This window comes from Acartia tonsa, chromosome 10, assembly GCF_053477335.1.
Source record: "Acartia tonsa isolate MP-2025a chromosome 10, ASM5347733v1, whole genome shotgun sequence".
Lineage (NCBI taxonomy): Eukaryota > Metazoa > Arthropoda > Copepoda > Calanoida > Acartiidae > Acartia > Acartia tonsa.
In genome coordinates, this window is record NC_137269.1 from 42321885 (window position 1) to 42345776 (window position 23892).

At 34.9% G+C, this 23892-nt stretch overlaps 1 protein-coding gene across 2 annotated transcripts in view; it reads left to right on the forward strand.

The window, feature by feature from the left end:
- Positions 1-23892, forward strand: part of faf (ubiquitin carboxyl-terminal hydrolase-like faf) — a 56075-nt gene that overhangs the window by 22534 nt on the left and 9649 nt on the right. For both annotated transcript variants that reach the window (XM_080174665.1, XM_080174666.1), the window contains exons 22-48: positions 392-577; positions 1498-1749; positions 2112-2191; positions 3919-4040; positions 4407-4600; positions 6819-6976; positions 7194-7326; positions 7576-7759; positions 8336-8430; positions 9248-9331; positions 9750-9910; positions 10146-10252; positions 10790-10881; positions 11411-11650; positions 12057-12148; positions 13134-13212; positions 13453-13548; positions 13953-14073; positions 16222-16774; positions 17647-17788; positions 19153-19371; positions 19702-19781; positions 19884-19992; positions 20797-20913; positions 21424-21559; positions 22450-22575; positions 23559-23695. In XM_080174665.1, the coding sequence (XP_080030791.1) occupies positions 392-577; positions 1498-1749; positions 2112-2191; positions 3919-4040; positions 4407-4600; positions 6819-6976; positions 7194-7326; positions 7576-7759; positions 8336-8430; positions 9248-9331; positions 9750-9910; positions 10146-10252; positions 10790-10881; positions 11411-11650; positions 12057-12148; positions 13134-13212; positions 13453-13548; positions 13953-14073; positions 16222-16774; positions 17647-17788; positions 19153-19371; positions 19702-19781; positions 19884-19992; positions 20797-20913; positions 21424-21559; positions 22450-22575; positions 23559-23695 (4095 nt within the window). The remainder of the gene's footprint in view (positions 1-391; positions 578-1497; positions 1750-2111; positions 2192-3918; positions 4041-4406; positions 4601-6818; positions 6977-7193; positions 7327-7575; positions 7760-8335; positions 8431-9247; positions 9332-9749; positions 9911-10145; positions 10253-10789; positions 10882-11410; positions 11651-12056; positions 12149-13133; positions 13213-13452; positions 13549-13952; positions 14074-16221; positions 16775-17646; positions 17789-19152; positions 19372-19701; positions 19782-19883; positions 19993-20796; positions 20914-21423; positions 21560-22449; positions 22576-23558; positions 23696-23892) is intronic.

Below are 23892 nucleotides of genomic sequence, written 5' to 3' on the forward strand. Positions count from 1 at the left end.
GGTGCATTAAGTTAAGTCAACCACTAATTGTAATCTACAGAAGAGGAAATTTTGTGTATCATTATTGGGCATGTACATCAATTTACGGTCATTGTCAACACAGTCTTATCCCTTTAATTTAGTTATTAGTTCCCTGGGTAAGAATAATGCTGTAATTTTAATTATATTTGGAAATGTTGTATAATTTATAATATTTAACATACACCTCATTTATTGGTCAGTTCGTTCATCTAGTAGCAGTATATTATATCCCGCTACGAGTTTCACTTGAAAATTTTGTGTAACATCCAAGTAATAATATATCCATTAATATTATTCAAACCGATCAAAATCGCTAGATTTGTGTTTTCCGTGTTTTTCGGCGTTGGTATGTTAAACACTTTTTCTTTAGGTATTTGCCAGCGACCGTGAGCAGTGCTTCAAATGGTTCTCCAAGCTGATGGGCGACGAGCCCGACCTGGATCCTGACATCAACAAGGACTTCTTCAAGTCCAACATCCTGGAGTTGGAACCGAGTCTGCTAACGGAGGCCGGTATCAAGTGCTTTGAACGGTTCTTCAAGACAGTTAATATTAAGGTAATGATTAGGAAACTTTCGACGATTTTTGTAGTCGAACTTAGATACTTAACTGGTAGTTAGAAATACAGTTATAGGATAATTGACATTATATGATGTAAATGGGTGTTTTTTCTGCACAAGATTATTTTTTTCCCCAGCTGCAAAAAATATCCCCCCGCCCCGCCCCCCTTGGTTTAAGAATTAAGTATAATTCAGGGGAAAAATCAATTTAGTAGCTAAGAGCACCTCCCCCAAATGCAGTGTTTCGGAGCCGTTTGATTTTGGTGCGGCTCCAGCTTCGGCTCCGGCTCCAACCTAAAATCAAGAAAAACTGGACATATATTTTTTCCCTATAAAAAAATATTTTTTATTTTTGACTTTTGAAGGTTTTAAAAGTTCAATTTTTGATAAAAATGGACTTGAAAAACTTTAAAAGGGTATTTGCACATGACAAAACAGAGTTACCAAATTATAATTTATAAAAAATTTCTTTATTTATCTAGTCCGAAGCCGTTTTTTAACGAAAATTACGGCTCCGGCTCCAGCAAAATATGGCGGCTCCGGCTCCGAAACACTGCCCAAATGTATTATTAATTTAATTCAAGTTTTATAAAATCTCCCTTTTACAGAACTGAATTATGAATGCTTGCTTATCTTTAGAGATTTCAAAAAGCCTTGAATCTTTTAGTCTGACGGCTGAGGCTCGAATATTAGAATGTAAAAACTATCGGATCATGGAAAGAAAATGAAGTAGCGAGTTTTGTTGTTTTTTTAAAGTAGCTTTTCTCCTATTCCTAACCCTTGCGGGGCCAATTTCCTAATCATGTGGGGCAATCATTAACATTAGCTAAAATAACGTATCAAAAGCTACTGTGAAAATACGACGAAACCCGCTACTTCGTTTTCTTTCCATGTTACAAACTAATATATGTTTGTAGGAAGGAAAATTGACCGCTAAGCGACGCTCCTGCATGATGGAGGACACGGAGCTCATCGGCCTCGAGTACCTCTGGAAGGTAATTGCCAAGGGGTCGGATGAGGTCGCCAAGAAGGCCATTGAGCTGATGAAAGAGACCTTCACCAACCTCGGGCCCAAGCTTCAGGCACAGCAGACTATTATACACGAGGATTTCAACGGCCATTGCCTGAATATTCTCAAGTCTGCTCATGATACATTATCTGTGATGAAGGTTAGTGTGGTTTTATGCTATTTATAACAGCGGGGCTACATTACAAGTCTTGTTACCTCCTTTTAGTCTGTCCATTTGGTAATTAAATGACAAAATATGAGCTGAATACTCTGACTTATTATGTTTAATGGTAAAATGTAATTGAAACACAATTTGGATTAATTTTTTAATGAAGTTATGTCAAAAAGAGATGAAAAATAATTCTTAAATTGAAAAAAAAATATTTTTTTTGATAGACAATATGTTAAACTATGAGTTGAATAGAATATCTACAATAAGAAATTTATTAAATTCATATGTTATATAGACCATTAACTTAGTTTGTTTTTAAATATTCCAACCACTAATTCTAATTTTATTAGGATCAGAAAGACAAGGGAAAAGTTAAAGATTTGACGCAGAAACTTTGTAGAACATTAAAAGTCCTACATGAATATATTAGGTAAATGTTTCAGACGATTTTTATAAAGGGAAAGAACAATGGACGATAAATAGATGTACAACCCTACTGATGATTAACAAAATTACTTATCTTGTAGAATTATTTTTGGTTAAAAGTTTGGCCAAAACTTGTTTGGAAGCAACCAACACAATTGAACCAACAACTTAGAAAATATTGTTAAAAAATTAATTTTCAGTCTAATGTTCTCTCCCTCCCCCAGTGCTAGATATTCATATAAATTATTCAAATTACAAGAGCAAAACTTCTGCTTGAAGTTTATTGAAACTGGGGGATGCCTTCCTTCAAAGTATCTGGGGTAGACGGGATTAGTTGTTTTTATATGCATTATCCCCTCAGCAGCCCAAACCTGACCTGACTTCAGTATTATACAAACTAGGGTTGGCAATCCAAATCCGGAATCTGCCCAATTTTTGGCCAATTTTGGAATCCTAATCCGTTTTTAATAGCGGATTGGGATTCTTAATCGGTAGGCTAAAGTTAGCGTTTTGAGTTTTTTATTTCAACTCCCCATTTTTGAAGGCAAAGATTATCATCATTATAAATATATAATATCTTTTGGTTCGATTCTCAGAAGTGAATTATAGAGAACACCAGGAACATTAATTTTTAGGACATATGTAGCACTTAAATTTTTGAATTAAATAAAAAGCCTTATAAAATATTGCTAGAATCCAGAATCCGAATCCGGAATCCACCTAAAATAAGAATCCGGAATCCCCGAGAATCCGCCATTTTTGGACGGATTCTTATAAGAATCCAAATCCGGTCCAAAAATATTACAGATTGCCATCCCTAATACAAACAAACAAAAACAACCTACTCCTTCTCAAGATCCAACTTACTTTATAAAATATTGCTAGAATCCAGAATCCGAATCCGGAATCCACCTAAAATAAGAATCCGGAATCCCCGAGAATCCGCCATTTTTGGACGGATTCTTATAAGAATCCAAATCCGGTCCAAAAATATTACAGATTGCCATCCCTAATACAAACAAACAAAAACAACCTACTCCTTCTCAAGATCCAACTTACTTTATAAAATATTGCTAGAATCCAGAATCCGAATCCGGAATCCACCTAAAATAAGAATCCGGAATCCCCGAGAATCCGCCATTTTTGGACGGATTCTTATAAGAATCCAAATCCGGTCCAAAAATATTACAGATTGCCATCCCTAATACAAACAAACAAAAACAACCTACTCCTTCTCAAGATCCAACTTACTTTATAAAATATTGCTAGAATCCAGAATCCGAATCCGGAATCCACCTAAAATAAGAATCCGGAATCCCCGAGAATCCGCCATTTTTGGACGGATTCTTATAAGAATCCAAATCCGGTCCAAAAATATTACAGATTGCCATCCCTAATACAAACAAACAAAAACAACCTACTCCTTCTCAAGATCCAACTTACTTTAAAAAATTATTACAAAAATAAGGGAGATGGATATTTTTTTCTCAGTAAGGCTCTCTGAGGGGAATTGCTATCTGGTCGGGGTTATGTCCAAAAATCAAACAATTCATTTTTCTAAATTGCGTTTAGTTTTTATTGTATCTGGATATAATAGACCTTGTTGCATAGGGAATGTGATGATTATTACCACGGTGAGCGTAGCATACTGCCAATCAGCTGATTGTAAAGCATGGTATTGGTATGTGATTACCGCTTACAATTATGAAAAGTAAAATGTCGTCTTTCTAGGGAATGTGATGATTATTACCCCGGTGAGCGTAGCATCCTACCACTGTACAGAGCAGCCAGAGGAAAACAAGTGTTTATAACCATCAGATACCATAATCCTGGCAGACCTATTGATGATATGGGTAAATGTTGCATAATTTTAGATAATATTTAGGAATTTTTTATTATAAAAAATGTTACAAGCAAAGGCAATATATGTTTTATTTTTTTTACGTTTTAAAAACAAATTTAGGGTTTAAGTTCCTTGCTTTGGTTTTAAATAAATAATCTTTGGTTGCCAATGGTCTGGGAGGATGAGACAATTGACAATAATTTTATATATATCACTAATGATGAGAAGCTAATTTCCCCTCTTGTAGACTGAAATTGGTTAAAATCAATGAAAGTACCCAAAGATCAAAAAATTAAAGTTTTTAAACAACTTTTGGAACAAATGTACTAACTTAGAACCTTTTTTGATAATTTTATAATTTTTCTGTTTTATTCAGAACTAAGTATGCATGACAACGAGACACTTGCTAGCCTGCGTAGGAACGTATTTGTCAAGCTGAAGGCGTCTCCCTGCTCCCTGAGACTGGAGCTAGCCAACGGTCAGGAGCCGCTGGAAACCTCCTTGGACAGGCACACACTTTCGCACCTGGGCGTCAGGGACAAGGCTGTTCTCAATGCTAAGCTTAGTCAGGTAGGGATACTCATTCTTTTTTAAAAAAATATTTGTGTCTCCAACTTTTTTTCTGTTAAAAAAAATGTATGTCCCTTAGGTTCTTTCTTCCTAAATAAATAAGAGCGACAAAAACTATATTCATCCGGTAATTATAAAAAGCTTGTTCTGAAAGCAACAACATACTTGATACCTCCATAATACATTAGTTTATACATCCAATAGACATATAAGAAAAATAAGCGTTATCCTGATATGTAGGTTTTGTATGTCTCTTATATGCAGATTGCTTTGTGAGTCTTTGTAAAATATTCTTGACTTTAATATATAATCCATTTATTGTTTCTTTGACTTTATCAACGCCTTTGATAGTCAGTTGATGGTTCGTCATGATGTAAATATCACAAATATAATCAAAGCTTATATTGATGTTATTTAGGATGAAGAAGACTTACAAGATGATGATTGATATGATGATAACAAGATTGATGATACCAAGAATGATGATGATGATGATAATAATAATGATGATGAATATATGATGCAAGAAGATCTCAATGACAAATTAGCATGATCAGAAATAAACATGAAGATCTTTACAATAAATGCCTCATCAATAATAAGCTCCAAGTCATCATCAATAAATACAATTTCTAATTCAATATTCATTTCAAACTATCAGCATAAGTATTTTAATATTTATTGATAAACAGTCTTCTTCATAATGATTTTATTGGACTTTTATAAGTGATTTTAATGGACTTTTATATAATCATTTTATAAACATTTTATCTAAAGTTTTATCAAAATCCTCAAGCAATTTTATCAATAAAAATAAACATACATTCTTGGCCTCATGTATGTAAGCAATGAATAAGTCTTCCAATTATTAGAAATATTTATTTGTCGCCTGGAGTGCTCCCATGAATATGTGATTGACTAAAGTGATATGTATTGCCATGTGTTCAATCTGATTGTGAACTTTATTATCAAGATTATTGTCATATGTCTCTTGTTCAACAATCATTCACACTATTCACGGAAACACTCAAGGCTCACTAACGCATCTCTTTTAGAGTCGGAGCTTGCGGTTTACATCACTGCTTGACTCAACAAAGATGAACTGAGATCAGAGGCTCAACAGGTGAGCTACCATACGTGGTGGCAGCGGTGGGATTCGTATGGTAGCTCACCTGTTGAGCCTCTGATCTCAGTTCATCTTTGTTGAGTCAAGCAGTGATGTAAACCGCAAGCTCCGACTCTAAAAGAGATGCGTTAGTGAGCCTTGAGTGTTTCCGTGAATAGTGTGAATGATTGTTGAACAAGAGACATATGACAATAATCTTGATAATAAAGTTCACAATCAGATTGAACACATGGCAATACATATCACTTTAGTCAATCACATATTCATGGGAGCACTCCAGGCGACAAATAAATATTTCTAATAATTGGAAGACTTATTCATTGCTTACATACATGAGGCCAAGAATGTATGTTTATTTTTATTGATAAAATTGCTTGAGGATTTTGATAAAACTTTAGATAAAATGTTTATAAAATGATTATATAAAAGTCCATTAAAATCACTTATAAAAGTCCAATAAAATCATTATGAAGAAGACTGTTTATCAATAAATATTAAAATACTTATGCTGATAGTTTGAAATGAATATTGAATTAGAAATTGTATTTATTGATGATGACTTGGAGCTTATTATTGATGAGGCATTTATTGTAAAGATCTTCATGTTTATTTCTGATCATGCTAATTTGTCATTGAGATCTTCTTGCATCATATATTCATCATCATTATTATTATCATCATCATCATCATTCTTGGTATCATCAATCTTGTTATCATCATATCAATCATCATCTTGTAAGTCTTCTTCATCCTAAATAACATCAATATAAGCTTTGATTATATTTGTGATATTTACATCATGACGGTTCTTCTTGGTTATCTAAAACAAGAGAGCATTACTGATTAGCGATAGTTTAAAACATGTAGACACAATAACATTTTTAAACGCCTTTATTTTAGAATGATACCAATAAAAATTTTATCAATATACCTAAGAAACTTAATTTAATTTTCTCTATTTAAAAATCAATTTATTTTATTAACAAAAATCTGTTCTGAAAATATAATAAGTGCCTCCAAAATAGATCAAAATCTTTGAACAAATGATCTATGAGTTTTTGGACCAATAATGTAATTTTGCGTAATATTTAGGTTGGAAGCGGGGGTGGAGGGGGTGGGGCAAGCAGCCCCGACTCCAGCTCAGACTCTAGCACTGGTTCGCCCCAGCATAATCTGTACGAGGGGCCCAACCCTGAGGCAGAGTCCTGTCTACCCGGTGTTATTCTCAGCTCAGAGGGAAATCATTCCAGGTAATAACTTTCCAGTATCTGGCTTCGAAACCGATTAATATCCGCTGGATTAGAATGGGTTCTAAGCCTTACTGAAAAATCATGGAGCGTATCGTATCACATACCTATAGTTTTTTACAAATATAAAAATGTATAACTGGTTTTAATATTAAAATTGTACATTTTTATATCCGTGGATATCAGCTGTTAATAATTCAATGCAATGTTCATTGTCTAGATTTTTCTCTGCGCTGTGTGATCTTGGTGTGCAGCTGGGGGATACAACCCTGCAGGAGTCCGCCCTCAACATGCTCAAGCTCCTACCCGCGGATGCCGAGGTTGTTAGAATCATCAAACAAAAATGTATTGAGGTTAGTCTATATTTATATTTTATATGATATATTTTGTATTCTGAAATAAGTAGGTATATTAGAGGGGGGGGGGGGGGGAAGATATCGGTATAAAAATAATAAAAAATAAAAGGCTTGACATGACAGTCTGAAACTTTATGAGTTATCAAACATTGTTGATTGAAAATGTATTTATAATTCTACTTTTAGACCAGTTTAGGTTAGTTAAGGTTTATACAAAAAAAAAGATTGATAAAAAAATTAATTCAGGGTCATCAACATCAGCAACAGCAGCGCAACAGAAACGTTGTTGAGGAATATCTGATGGGGCTGCCCCCCTCCTACACGCTGTACCACCTGGTGGTCATACACTCCCTCCTCATGCCCGGGGCTGCACACCCGGATATACTCAGCGACACAGCGCTCAAGTTTCAAAATAGTTTTATTCTTGCAGGTATACCTAGTGTTTTTTTGCGGGTGTAGTACAGTTTAAAGTTCTTTAAGTTTTGGAGATAATCGTTCCCAGGAATTTTATACTGTGGACTGCTCTAGAACTATTTTTGCTGCATAGATGGGCAAGTCAGGCACATATCCGCCAAACTTTTAAAAGGCATTTCTTGATAAAGAAAAAAATTGTTTACGTATGTCACATATGATTCATTTCAATATAGTCGACGAAAATTTTCGACAATTTGCTTATTAATTTTCCGAAAGATGGCTTTATCATTAGAAATTAATTTATTCAAAGCTGACTTACATTTATGGATGAAATGAAAAAAAAAACTCCTTTCGTACCAAATGTGTACACGTTCTTACCAATAATTCGCCGTAGTGTTCCTTTTTTTTGCTCATATTGGTTGAAAGGGATAGGTTGTCAATTGAAAACGAAAAGATTTTGTGTTTACTTTAGGTACCAACTAAGTAGGTATGCATATTTGTTTAACATTTTAACATTCAAATAAAATAAGAAAATTTTTAAATTTAATTTTAATCTTTACTTGAAGGAACTAAGATTAATTTTATTTTCAAGGTGGTGTTCGAATCTTTTTAAACCTGTTGATATCCCCGAGTATCTCTGGGATGGATTCAGCCCTGACCTTGCCAACATATCTGGTTCTTCTTAAGGTAAATATTCTTAATTATGTCCATTAGTATCTCTGGGATGGATTCAGCCCTTACCTTGCCAACATACCTGGTTCTTCTTAAGGTAAATATTCTTAATTATGTCCATTAGTATCTCTGGGATGGACTCAGCCCTTACCTTGCCAGCATACCTGGTTCTTCTTAAGGTAAATATTCTTAATTATGTACATTATTATCTCTGGGATGGATCCAGCCCTAACTTTGCCAACATACCTGGTTCTTCTTAAGGTAACTATTCTCAATTATGTCCATTAGTATTTCCGGGATGGATCCAGCCCTGACCTTGCAAACATACCTGGTTCTTCTTAAGGTAAATATTCTTAATTATGTCCATTAGTATCTCCGGGATGGATCCAGCCCTGACCTTGCCAACTTACCTGGTTCTTCTTAAGGTAAATACTGAATATTCTTAATTATGTCCATTAGTATCTCTGGGATGGATCCAGCCCTGACCTTGCCAGCATACCTGGTTCTTCTTAAGGTAAATATTCTTAATTATGTCCATTAGTATCTCTGGGATGGATTCAGCCCTTACCTTACCAACATACCTTGTTCTTCTTAAGGTAAATATTCTTAATTATGTCCATTAGTATCTCTGGGATGGATTCAGATAAATTGATGTACAATGTACATCCCCAATGATGATACAAAAAATTTCCCTCTTCTCTAGATTAAAATTTCTGGTTAAAACGTTTGTTCACTCAACTTAATGAATCAACAAATCAATAAGATTCAGCCAACGAATAATAAAACGTTATTAAAAACTATGGGAACTAATGTAATAAAGAATATTTTTAAGGTGAACAAATTCTTGTTGCTGGTGGTAGCCAACTCCCTGCTGTACATGGTCGTAGAGGCTCAGTCAAGCAACAGTAATATCAAGGTAATAAATATTATATCATTACTAGTAGAGGAGCTTAGATTCTATCATTCCGCCCGTAACAGTTAGGTTATGGTTAATGTAGACATGTAAGTGTTGTCCTTTATTTTTTTAACTTATGGGAATTTGGCGTTAATATCTTAGAAATTTTTTTTCAATTTTGAAATTTTTTATACCCCATATAATTAATCAATTTTATCTGCATAACCCTTGCAGGGAGCAGTAGCGCTGTGGGACCTATTCTTGTGGTTCCCCAACCTGCGAGGCTTTCCTATACCTGAAGTAAAATACAAATACACAAAAATTTCCACCTCTTCTTTCCTTCCTACATTTTCAATTTACGTCTCTACTCGATTAGGTAAGCACTTTTAGGGAAACAGCTGAACATTTTACATATATTTAAACGTATTTGTTCTTTAAGGTTTCCACATCAACCCACAACCATGCTGTACAGTTGCAGCACGCTATCCAGGCGGCCATACCCTGTCCTGGCGAGGTTCTGGTCCGTCAGGCTGCCCTCAGGCTTGGACAACATCTGCTCACCAAGGGAGCTGGCACTTTGCCCGATATTCAGCATGTCAGGTATAAAACTTCCAGGAAGGGAGGGGACATTGGGCTGTTTATAGCACTAGTCCCCAAAGTTTTATAACAAAGTGTCCGTCTGGCCTTCTGTCTGAAACGTTTTTAAAAGATAGGCGAGTGAAACTTCTTGTCAACATTCCAATCATTATGGAGCATAATTCAGTAAAAGCACCCATGGCGCTCGGACTCTTATTTGGCAGGTTTAAAGCTACTTCTTTATTTTTGAAATATTTAGATTTGTATACCGTTTGGCATGGAGTGCAGCTGCTGGTGATATCCTGCTCCACCAGGCCCTGCCAGAGCAACTTAGAACTTCTATTATGACCTCAGAAGGTGTTACAGGTCTGTGTTAAGGAGTAATTTTTTCACGTGTTTTCTCTAAAGTTGGGTCAAATGCTCTTAAGAACAGCTTGACTCAATAAAAACATTTGACTGAAAGCTTACACCCAACTATAGAGAAAATACGTAAAAAATGACACAATTTCTATTTATGATTTATCCATAAGAAAATTAGACGTTAGTCCACTTTTTTTTGAGTTATTAGCTACAATACAAGACTGGTCACTCAGAAATACAGCAACATATTTGAATATGCCTGTATGTAACTTTCATTTTTTCACAACATTTTAGCTTCTAAATGTTCATCCTTACCTAACTCATACAGGCAGGGATGCTGTTTATGACACTCAAACGTCAGGTACAGCAACCCAGAATAACTAAACTAAGGGGTGCCAAATGTCTTCTTTTCTGTCCAAAAACCAGGGCTTTAGAAGTGTTGACCCTGACCATTCTTGTTATTTTCTAGGAAACCTGTGCTCAGTTGCTAAAGACTAAGAGGCTGTGGAAGTATTGACCCTGACCATTCTTGTTATTTTCTAGGAAACCTGTGCTCAGTTGCTAAAGAGGCTGTGGAAGTGTTGACACTGACAATTGCTCTCCATCCTGACGCAATGGAGTCTCTTGCTAAAGACAAGGAATAATTGCATTACCAACTTTTATTAAAACCAGCGGCTACGACCCTATATATCTCGGGAGGTTGGTGATACCCTCCCCAAAAATAGTAACAATACTTCAAAGGACCTATGAGAACCTACCCTGAAAAGGAGAACCACATAATATTGGTTCAGCGAGATCCTTTGGTATGCACAGACAGAAATCCTTTTACTTTATTATAAGGATTATACTAAAAAGTTGTAAGGTTTTTTTGTCTGTAGATTAAAATGCGATAACTACTGAACCGATCGAGTTTTTCATTGTTTGGAAGCTTTACATAGGTCCCAGTATGGTTTTAGTCTACTTGATTTTTGGAATTAAGTCTTGGTTGGGTTTTGGCTTTTTTTCTGTTTTCCCTATTTGCTAGAAAACAGAGCTCCTAGATGCTAGGGGCGCAACCGCTAGTATACAATAACCCAAAATGTTTATAAACCTTCCCAGGACCTTTGGTACAAACAGACAGAAAAACATCCTGTTACTTTATCATAATGCAATTATATATATAAAAAGGTTTGGCATGGTTTTGTAGTTGACATGGTGTTACTCTGCCGCGAGCCGACAATCCGGCTGGCCGCGGCCGAGCAAATGCTCCTCATAGTTACCCGTGCGACCGGCGAAACGGCTCACGTGAAAATGATGAACACGCTGCTGTTTACAGTCATCAACTCTCTGGTCGCGGAGCATGAGCAGCAGAGCTCGGAATATTTCCATCTTATCTCCCGGCTACTCAGCTTTCTCAGCAGCCATAGGAAATTATTACATTTTCATGTCTTTTAATATTTTAGACCAAGAGGTCTTTAGGGGCATCTCAGGGAAGAGAGGGGGTTTGAGTCGAGTCGACCCTCAACTTTTTTTTTAAGAAAAGTAAAAACACTTGGCAGGCGGCCGCCGGATCATTTTCCTTTTGGTAGGGTGATTGTACTCTCCCACAAAATATGTATAAACCTTCCCTGCTTCATTGTTAAAGAGAACCATGTCGGGTCAGTAGTTAGTGATATCCTTCGATACACACAGACAGACGGATACTTTTATATAAAGGATAAATTCATCTTTCTCTTAAATCTACAACCTTTTTTCCTCCCAATACTACTTGCAATGCCACCAAAATATCACAACATAGAATTTCCAAAATCTAATAATTGAACTGCCTTGAAGGATATCAATAAATAACATCCAAGCCTTGTTGAGCCAACAAATAGACCTGCTGAGCCGTGTACGCAAACAGATGGCTGAAACTCTTGAACCAGGAATTTACACCTTTGAAAATAAAACAATACTTTCCCACATATGGCCGGTTAAGCACCGAAAATATCTCTCCCTTATTTTTTAATAAACGAAAATAAAAAAAATAAACAATCAAACTAAAAAATAAGAACCCTTATTGTCAATTTATTTCAAAATAACATTGTCGGGGCGAAGGAGTTATCTGTGCTTAAGAGGGTACTGTGTATGTTAGAGCCAAATTTTCTTATGATTTCAGAACCAAATACTATACAACAACAATTGTGTGAAGGGTTGAGATAATGGTGGTTCCATTGAGGGGGGGGGGGGGGGGGAGTTCGTACACTTACAAGAAATTAAATTTTAGAATAAAATTTGCCATGGAGATATCGAGCTGTTTTTTTTTAATGGAACCTTTTTTACATATATGAGTTCATTAGCCACCACTTATTTCATTTTTGCACTTTACTTCTAGGGGCTTGTAAGCTCAAAACTTATTTTTTTAAGGGTGGTTGTTTTACCCTAAAAGCCCCTATAAGGAAACTACATAAATGAAATCTGTAGTTACTACTAATTTCAGTTTTGTGAAAATAGTTTTCAATAAAAAAAACTGCTCGATACCCTTTTTAAAAAGTTCAGTACTTAAAATTTTAGTTGTTTTTTTTTGGGGGGGGGGGGATGTTTTGTTTTGCCTCACTAGGCTCCAGAAGGAAAGTGCCTAAATTCAATTTTCAAAGTTTTATAGGTAGATCCAATCATATGAGACATTTTACAAAAAGAATTGGATTGACAACTATAAAAACAAGCCAGAACGTCGAGGGCAAAAATTTATACTAAAATTTAATTTCCTTTAAGTGTACAAACTCCCCCCCCCCCCCCCCCCTCTTAAATACAGACTATTACACAGAGAGATACCTTTTTTTAGTTTGCTAAAACAAGTGTAAAATATTTGGACTTGTAGCCAATATTTAATAGGAACTTCATTTATTTTCATTGGGAATGTGACTGTAGGTATGTCAAATACACTGCTGGAGGGTCATCTTTGTATCACCAGAGAACTTGTCATGTTCCTACCACCTGAACGAAAGGTATGTACATATGCAGAAAGGATTTTTATTACACTAGTCCCCAAAGTTTTATAACAACGTTTTCTTAACAACATTGGGAACTTTAGTGAATTTGATAGGTTAGTTCATTAAGTTGAGTGTCCTAGAGTTTCAACCACTAATTGTAACATACTGAAGGGGTAATTTTGTGTATCATCATTGTGGTTGTAAATCAATTTATCGGCTAGTGACTTATCCCTTTAGATCCCTGAATATTTTTAGGAGGAAGTTGGCAGTGGGGCCAAGTGTAATCTTATCCGTGAGTTGGTGGAGGATTGGATTTTCCCAGCCAGCAAACTTTGGCTCATATTCAAGCAGGTTAGTTTTAAGTAGAATTTTAATTTTTAATATGGGATTCGAAACCGATTAATATCCGCTGGATTAGAACCGGTTCTATGCCATAATGAAAAAAAAACATGTATTGTTCCGTATTAAAGACAATTTATATGCTCTGAAATACATAGGTTATTTTTGACTTATTGCAGATTATCGTTGAGGTATTGTAATCTGAAAATAATGATCTGTATATACTTGAAAATTACCCACGTAAATCTAACATAACACATGATAATTAGCTTTTTCAAATGACTCAACTTATTTAGCTTTACAACTTGTTTCCTACAGAAAGGGTAATTTAGTGTACAATCATTGGGGATCTGCATCAATCAATCGCCCATTGTCTTATCCCTTTAGATCCCTGGGTAAAGCATACTTTTTTTCAGAAGGGAGATATTCCTGAGAACCGAGTTGCCGTGTGTCAGACCCCCTGCACCACGGCTGCTGCATTTGAACTGCTGGTGGCTCTCTGCACTGGCTGCCATGCTAATCTGGAACATCTGTCTGGTAAGATTTGTTCAAAAAATTTAGAAGAACCAAACAATAAATGCCTTTTTTTCGAAAGGCATACCTACAAAATTTCTTTCATAGAGATCAAAATTATTTCCTCATTCGTTGGCTAAACAAACAACTTTACCTATGTACTTTTGCTTTTTAGTTGGATTGTTCAAAAAGGCAGTGTCTGAACTTTTATACCATTAATTCTGATCTATAAAAAGGAAATTTTTAAAATCATTAAATGGGAAGAACATTAACTTCTTTTCCATTGTCTTATCCCTTTAAATCCCTGTGAATGACATAAACGTTAAGATATAGGGTAAGGGGGGGGGGGAAATTTCGGTATTTTTTCGGTTTTTTTTTAAAATGGGGTAAATATTAATATTTTCAAATGAAACCAAGACCGGTAGAAAGCTTATGGAAAGGACTATCAGGTCCTAAAAGGACGTTATCCTAGGACTTTTAGAAGTTTGCCGAAATTGACCGCAAAAAAAGTTATCGAAAATTCCCCACCAGCGGGGGAATTTTCGGTAATTTTTTTTCAACCTAAAAAAATCGATGAAAATCGGCCAAACGGCCAGTCGAACATAAATAATCATAATTAGTATAGGTTATAGGGATTATCCACAAAAAAATTCATAATGATCGGACTATTCCTTCTATGTTAAAAATGAATTTTTTTGAAAGACGCGAATTTTCGATTTTTTTTCGAAAATTTTTTTTTTTAATAACTTAAAATTTATATAAAAAAAGAACGTATTTTATTACTTTTTAGGCCTGATCCTAAAAAAGCTCACATTGAACTATAGATTTAGACCAAAAAACATGAAAATTGATTAAAAATTGACCTCAATAATCGAATTTGAAGCAAAAGTGTCATCTTTGCAAAAAATCTTGACTGCATTTTAACCTTAAAAAAATCGATGAAAAAAAGGCCAAACGACCAAATAAGCGTAAAAAATCATAATTAGTATAGGTTATTGGGATTAACCACAAAAAAATCCATAAAGATCGGACTATTCCTCCTATGTCAAAAATATTTTTTTTCAAAGGACCAGAAATTTTGATTTTTTCCCCGCAAAAATTTGCTTCAAAAAATAAAATTAATTTTTTTTTGTTTCTTATCTGTTCTATTCATTTTTAGGCCTAATTCTTAAAAAGTCCATATGGAATAATAGATTTGACAAAAGAAAACATGAAAACATAACTTATAAGTTGAATTTTAATTTCTTTTGAAATTACCGAAATTTCCCCCAGCGCCAACTTTGGTCATTTTTGAAAAAAATATTACCCCGATTTTAAAGCTCTCAACAGATTTGGAAAGAGCGGGCAATTCTTAGTTCAAAAGGTTTTTACAGATCAGCTCTAGGTCTTACCAATTTTTGTGTACGTCGATCTTTACACACCTACTAAAAAATTTTTGGAAAAAAAAATTTTTCGTCCGACTTTGAGACCCAATAAGTACCCTTAATATTCATCTCACAAAAAATTTTATACTTTTTTGTAGGCAATTTAATAAGGAACAAATTTGCTTTTATGTTTTTTTTCTGTCATTTGAAAGGAACATGGAGAAAAGGGTCATTTAATGAAAGTAGGTCGAAATTACCGAAAATAGCCCCTTACCGAAACTTCCCCCGCCTTACCCTAATCAAAATAAACTTTTCCGTTCATTGAAAATAAAATTTCCCTAACTTTTAGAAAACAAACTGCTGCGCCCCTAGCCTCTAGGGGCTTTGCCCCAAGAGGTGAAAAAAAAGTATTTCTGGTGCTGCCATTTATTGTGAAGTAACTGCCTCAGTGCCTAAAAGCAATTTTTTTTTTGGGGGGGGGGGGGATTTTCAGTTTTTAGGGGGTTGGGGGTGTCCCACCCCCCACTAAAATAGCATAAAACCCCCACAGGACCAATAGGTATATACCCTGAAGAGTAGAATCCGATCGGTTCAGTGGTTACCGAGATCTTTAGGGACTGATTGTCAGACGGACAGACAAATAGACATCGTTCTACTTTGTATTATAGATATGTTTTTTCATTTGCCTATTATTTACAAAATGTTTTCTCACTTCATTTTTATTTTTATTTGTTCTCTTTTTCTAATCTTTCCTATTGTTTTACTTAAGATATTTTTTTTATATATTTATGTTACCTTTACAATTTAGGGATGTTGTTTGAGATGTTCTACAATGAAGGCTCTGCCTTGTCAGAATGGGACTATTTACCCCCCGTGGGACCTCGCCCTAAGGATGGATTTGTCGGCCTAAAAAATGCGGGAGCCACATGCTATATGAACTCTGTACTGCAGCAACTGTTTATGTTAGAAAACCTGCAACGCGGCATTCTTGCTGCCGACGGCGCATGCAAAGATCCAAATGAGGACTTTTCTGTTGATGAAAGAATGGATGATGATATGCCAGAAGAAACTGGGGACAGAAATGAATACAATGTGACAATTTTAAAGCAGATCCAGGCAATTTTTGGTCATCTGGCCGAGACACAGCTACAGTATTACGTGCCCAAGGGGCTGTGGAAGCATTTCCGGATGAGTGGGGAGCCGGTGAACCTACGCGAGCAGCAGGATGCCGTCGAGTTTCTCATGACCCTGATTGATAACCTTGATGAGGCGTTGAAACATCTGGGCCACCCACAGATTTGTAGTCAGGTTCTTGGTGGTATATTGTCGGATCAGAAGATTTGTAAAACTTGTCCTCATAGGTAAGATTTTCTTTTCCTCACAAATTGTGTTCTATACATCTTAAGCTCTGAATTTTATTTTTTAGTATGCATATGAAATCTAAAAAGATGAAAAGAAAAAACTTGAGTTTAAGCTATATTAAGATTCTCATAGATATTAAAATAAAGATTACCTATTTAGTGAATTCTTTTTTCTCCTATTTAGTATTGTAATGTATGATGTATGTTATTTTAGCCAAATTTACATTGAAGTTAAGTTTATGTATTATTCAGGGAGGGAGGGGACATTGAGCTATTTACACTAGTCCCCAAAGTTTTATAATAACGTTTTCTTAACAACATCGGGGACTTTTGTGAATTTTGATTTGTTGGTTCATAAAGTTGAGTGTCAAAAAGTTTCAACCACTATTTGAAATAAATGTTGAGTATCATCATTGGTGATGTAGACCAATTTATCGGCCATTGTCTTATTCCTTTAGATCCCTGATATTAAATCCCAAAAGTCTCACCACGAAAATATGTTCTCCATTTTCTGAGAATTCCCAATTGATTTACTGTTTTACTTGTAATACTTATTCCAGTATGGCTTCAAAACCAATTAAAATCTAGTGGATAAAATCCGTTTCTCAGCCATACTGAAAAATCATGTTTCGTATTGTATTATATCCAGTTTTCCATGAATATAAAAATGTACAATCATAATATTAAAACTAGTTTTGTTAGCCGGTGCCTTTGACATATCGGGGCTGACAAAACTGATTTTAAAAATTTTTAAATCCGTGGAAAGCTGTTTATAATACAATGCGAAAAATAACTATTATCTATTTTATGAGAATTCCCAATTGAATTACTGTTTAATTTACTTGCAAATACTTCAAAGTCCCTTGATTCAGATACAGCACCCAGGCGCCGAGCTCCGTGATCCCCGTGGATGTGCAGCACCACAGCAACCTGGCGGACAGCCTGGCAGAGTACACCAAGGGAGAGCTGCTGGAAACAGAGAATGCCTACTACTGTGAACAATGTGATAAAAAGGTCAGGGATTTATTAAAAGGGAACTATCCACGAACGAGAGCAAGTGATTCTAAGCACCTTCCAGCATTGATCTATAGTTTTTTTTTAGTGAATATACTAGGTTTATGTTTAATATTTGGTTTATCTACTAAAAAGTTAGGTTTCACCATGGTTTTATATGAAAAGAACTTTGAAAAGTGAAGCATTTTTTGGTGCAATATCATCGAATGTTTTGATGAGTTCAAACTGTTTTTTATAAGCTTTGACACAATAGTATATTATTTTGATTCAAAATGTACATTTAGAAAAAGGGTTGGTAGATTGTAATATTGTAACCAGTTGAATTAAAGTACGTTTGCAATTTATAGCATTTGATGCTTTTCTGCCGTGTTATTTTATTTTGTCCTTTGAACTCAACAAAGCATTTGATGATATTGCATATCAAAAAACGATTTACATTTTAAAGTTTTTTTTTATATAAAAACCATGGTAAAACTCAACTTGTTAGTTGATAAACCAAATAAATATTCACTATAAAAATACTATGGATCAATGCTGGAAGGTGCTTAGAATTACTTGCTCTCGCTCGTGGATATTCCTCTTTTAGGTCAAGTACAATTCATGGTGAAATATTGCTGGTGACGAACGCTTTCTGGTTTCAAGGATTATTACAAGGTTCCTAGATCTAGAATTCCAAGAAATAATACAGGAACCTAGGATTTATGGGAATATTTGTGCTACTGGATCCAAGAACCTAGTAATAATCCCAGGAACCAGGAAGCATTCGCTACCAGAAATATTTTACCATGAACTGCACTTGAATTAATTTTATGTTTTTTTGATCAGTGTCTACATTTTACAACAATACTAATGTATATAGTAGTAAGGTGTTTTATTTTCTAAAACTTAAGAGCTATTGAACTGTGATTGAGTTCTCCTTTTCAGAGAAGTATCACATAGGCACCCAGGGTAGTTTTAGGCTATTTTATGTCAGATTTAAACTTGATGGATCTAGAGTATGTTTTTGACACAATGGGACGCAGCCACTAGTTATCCCGTCATTTCAAGGCCCTTGGTACCCTCAAAACAATGATCTCCAAACATTGTTTTTGTGTAAAAATCAGGGAGGGAGGGAACAATGGGCTGTTTATTACTCTAGTTAAGTTACCAAAGTTTTATAATAATGTTTTCTTATACGATGTCCTAAAATTTTTTGGGACTTTTATAGAATTTTGGTTCATTAGGTTAATTATCCAAACATTTCAACCATTAATTTTAATCTACAGGACGGATAATTTTGTGAATTATCATTGGGGATGTACATGATATATATTGGACATTGTTGTATTCCTTTAGATCCTTTAAAAAATAGTAATTTCATGTAGGTGGACACCGTGAAACGTCTGTGCATCAAGAAGCTGCCCCCCATCCTTGTCATCCAGCTCAACAGGTTCCAGTACGACCATGAGAGAGACACCACGGTCAAGTTCAACGACTATTTCGAGTTTCCGCGCGAGCTCGACATGGAGCCGTACACGGTGGCAGGACTGGCCAAAAGAGAGAACGAAGCCGTGGATTTTGAACCGGAAGATTTAGATCCAAATGTAAGAGTTGTGTTTTTGGGCTTCGAAACCGTTTATTATCTGCTGGGTTAGAACCGGTTCTGAGCTGTACTAAAATATCATGTATCGCATCATAGTATTACAATTTTTCAATAATATTTAAATATTTCCAGATTTCTATAATACGTTGCTATAAATAAATATCCGTTTTACCGAAATTGTTTTAAGTGAAATTTTTAAAGCTTCAATTTCTTTTAGATAACAATTTAATCATTTAACAGACATAATCAATGTATTTTTTAACCAAACTAACTTAATTTTCTTCCTGAAACCTTCTGTATTTTTTGGCAATAACAAATTTTCTTTTTTTAGATTGTCCGAAAATATAACTTACGTGGAATGGTTGTCCATAGCGGTCAGGCTAGCGGCGGTCACTACTACTCTTATATTAGGTAAATAAATTATAACAGTTTGACCTAATAAGTGCATTTGACTAAACAGTATCACACAACTTTACGGAAATGCGCAAAAATTTGACCCGCTTTAATGTTTAGGCAAGGAGAAAAGTGGTATAAATTTGATGATGGTGACGTGACCGAGGTTTCAATGGAGGATGATGAAGAACTGAAGAATCAGTGCTGGGGTGGAGAATATTTGTCAGAGGTATGTTTAATTTTTCTCCCATTGATTTGTTCATCTATGTGTCTATGAGACAACGTAATATTAAGTCGCATTTTTCAGTATGGCTTCAAAACCGATTGATATTTGGTGGATTAGTACCGTTTCTAAGCCTTACTTAATTATTAAGTATTATAAACAATTTTCTACGAATATTATTACGAGAATATTTGTCAAAGGTATATTGACAGGGAGGGATGGGACATTTTGCTGTTTATTACACTAGTCCCCAAAGTTTTATTTTAACGTTTTCTACAACTTTAGGGACTTTTAATGAATATTGATTGGTTGATTTATTAAGTTGAGTGTTCAAATATTTCAACCATTAATTTTAGTCTACAGGTTATTTTTGTGTATCATCATTAGATTGTATCAATTTATCGGTCATTGTCTTATCTCTTAAGATCCCTGGGTATATTTTTATTTTTCTCTCCAATTATATATCTCTGTGTCTCTGGCTTTCAGTCTTTATAATTTTAATTACCAGTTAGGCTTCAAAGCCGATTAATATCCGCTGGATTAAATTTGGTTCATAGCCGTACTAAAAAATTATGGATTAAACAGTATAAAATAAAAACCTTTTAGATCAATAGGTACCAGGTTTGTTGGCCTACGCCTGCCCTACGTGGCCTAAAGAATGCAATTCCTTTTATAATTTTCCGCTTTACTATCCACGGAAAGCAGTCTATAATACAATAGGGGCCCTTTGGTATTAGCAGCTAGTTATTTGTATATTATAGCATCAAAAGCTTTGCTGATATCAAAACTACATATCATATTTAAATTTAGGTATTTGACCATGTAGTAAAGAAGATGTCCTTCCGACGCCAGAAGAGATGGTGGAATGCCTACATGCTTTTCTATGCCAGACAAGACTTAGATATTCAAGCTACTGCTAATATAATGGTAAGTTTTTTATTTGGTCCTGAAGACCTTTAAAAAATCTTTCTACATGAAGATTAAATGTGCAACTGTCGCCAGTTGGCTGTTTTTCTCTCTGAACGATTGGTTGATTCGAATTATTTTGTGGTTGTGTGGCGAAAATGAGCCTATATACCTATTGATTTTTAAGGCTAACCGCTGATTAGATATGGTTCTCCTTTACAATTTTACAATGTATATTCTGATAGGTCCGTGAAGGTTTATAACTATTTTTGAGGAGTGTTCCACCAACCTCCGAAAAAAATGAACCCCCAATAAAAAAAAGGAATTTTTCACCGACTTTTTCTTGTTAAAACTAAAATTTTAAATTGGCGGGGTCGACTTTATCGCTAGTACGACTAATTAAAGTACTACTTTGACTGTAATATATTTTGCTGGTTTTTTTTTCATTTTGAATAAGGCCTACTCATTATTGTTGGGCTGATTTTGTACCTAATTGTCCTTGTAATCGATGTAACCTTAAATTATGTTCAGGAAAGAAAACGGTTAAAGATGCCCTTGCCGATAGAGAAATCTATAGTTAAACAGAACGTCAGATTTTTACACAACAGAAATGGTTTCTCAGCTGAATATTTTAATTTTATTAAGAGATTGATATCATGTAATACTGGTAAGTTGTACTTTTTTTTCAATCATTAGATTAAGGACGAAGAAATTTTATGATTTTGATAAAGCGAATTTGAATCTACATTTTATTCCTTCAAAAAAAAGATTCTGCTTATCCAAGTAAGGATTTAGGGTATTTCGTACATTATTTCGTGGTACATAGATTTAGCTAACCATAGTTTTTTTTATATACATATATAATATCTTGAACGTTTTCCACGGATAGCCAGATACAAATGTCATATGAAGTAAACCTTCACTACTTAAAATATGAAATCCATATATTATTACTTGGATGTTAAAACAGATTTTTATACTCTTAAAGTAAAACTCCCAGCTGGCTAAAATAACGATACCCTGACTGACCCTCTTTTACCCTAATATCTCTCCTCCTACTGAATGATCGAAGTGAACAAAAATTGAGGTCCATATTACCAATCTAATTTGACGACAAATTTTTCCCTGCCAATATATCCACATATTTTATATCTATTAATTCATCATAATCGGCAATTATCTCTTCTTTTCAGAGCATAGGCCACGCACTATGGTTCTCCATTTTTTTTTTAATTGGGCCTCAGTAGAGGCATCATTGAAAGATGATAGATTCTTCTCTTTCAGTCTTCCAGGAATTCCCTCCTCCAGGTTGTTTTTGGTCTACCTGGTTTTCTCTTTCCCGTGAAGGAGTTCCAAGTCAAGGCTTGATTGGTTAAATCATGCCCTTTCCTTAGAGTGTGCCCCAACCATCTCCATTTTCTCTGTTTTATTGTCAGTTTGATGTCTGACATATCACTGCGCTCTAAAAGCTCAGCATTTTTTATCTTATAAGGCCAAAAGATCTTGTGGATTCTCCTAAGACATTTGTTGACATATGTCTGTATCAATTGATTATAGGTTATGTAACGGTACAGCCAGATGAGAGTCCAACCAAGGAGCAGGAGGAAATGAGTCTAGCCACAGTCAAGCTTGCCTCGGCTTTCCTCTTCACCATTGGATTTCATACAAAGAAATCTGTCAGAGGTTTGTGATTAAGGGGGTCAATTTTTTCGCGTATAATCCGCAAACTTGGGTTCTAAATAAGAGCGTTTGACTAAAAGGTTTTACCAAACTTTACGGAAAATATGCGAAAAAAATTACCCCTTTTTAAAGAAAAGTTTATTATAGTTTTTACCTGTACCTTTAGCTAGTATAGGTAGTTGATAGGTTTAATTTTCGACACAAACCGCGTCATAATTGAAGTTAATAGAAATTATCAGACATACCGTATTGAGCATAATTTAGAAAATAGAAAATCTTACAGACAATCTTTGTCATCAAAAGCTTCCCTGAAATGTAGAACTCAATCAGTGGTTTAGTGGTTAGCAAGAAAATAACATATATAATAGGATTCATTATGTACTAATATTACTTAGATACTCTTATAATTTAGATATATTTCATTAAGCATCATTTATTTTATTATGTTTAAAACTGTCCTTTCAACAATGGATTTGTCATTACTTAGACTTTATACCAGATTATTATTTACTCTAATAAAGTGAAAATTGTAGCAGGCTGAAACAACAATACCTCCCATTCCCTACCATCCTACTAGACAGCAACCTAAAATAACGACAATTTTTCCCCTGTCATAATCTCCACGAATATTTTGTCTTAAACTTTTTGAACATAAGAAGAAAACAAAGTAGTGGGTTTCGTCGTATTTTCACTAGGGTTGGGCCGGATATCCGGCAAATATCCGGCTATCCGGCCTAATATTTAAAATGGCCGGATATCCGTCCACACCGGATATCGGGCCCATCCCTAATTTTCACAGTATCTTTTCTCCTATTTCTAGCCCTGCGGAGGGCTCCTCTTATCCTGCTATGCCAATTTCCTAACCCTACAATGTTCTAATATTTACATAACCTTGAATAACCTATTATAAGGTACTGTAAAAATACGACGAAACCCGCAACTTTTCATGATCTTTCCATGATCCAAACTTTTTTTTATTATGACAGGAAATGCAATGGAATGGTATGATATATTATCTGTGCACCTGCGTACCAAGGTGGCCAGGATCTGGTTCTGTAACAACGTCCTGTTTGCCCATCCCAGCAGGTTCCCACAATATCTTCTAGAGTGTCCAGCACCCGAGGTAAACATTAAAATTAGTGGTTGAAACGTTTAAACACTCAATAAATTTATCAACTAATTAAAGCCAACGAATAAGAAAACGTTATTATAAAACTTTGGGGACTAGTGTTCCCAAAATATCTTGTCCCCAAAGTTTTATATAAACGTTTCTAGACAACTTTGGGAACTTTAAATTTTAATTGGTTGGTTAATTGTAAT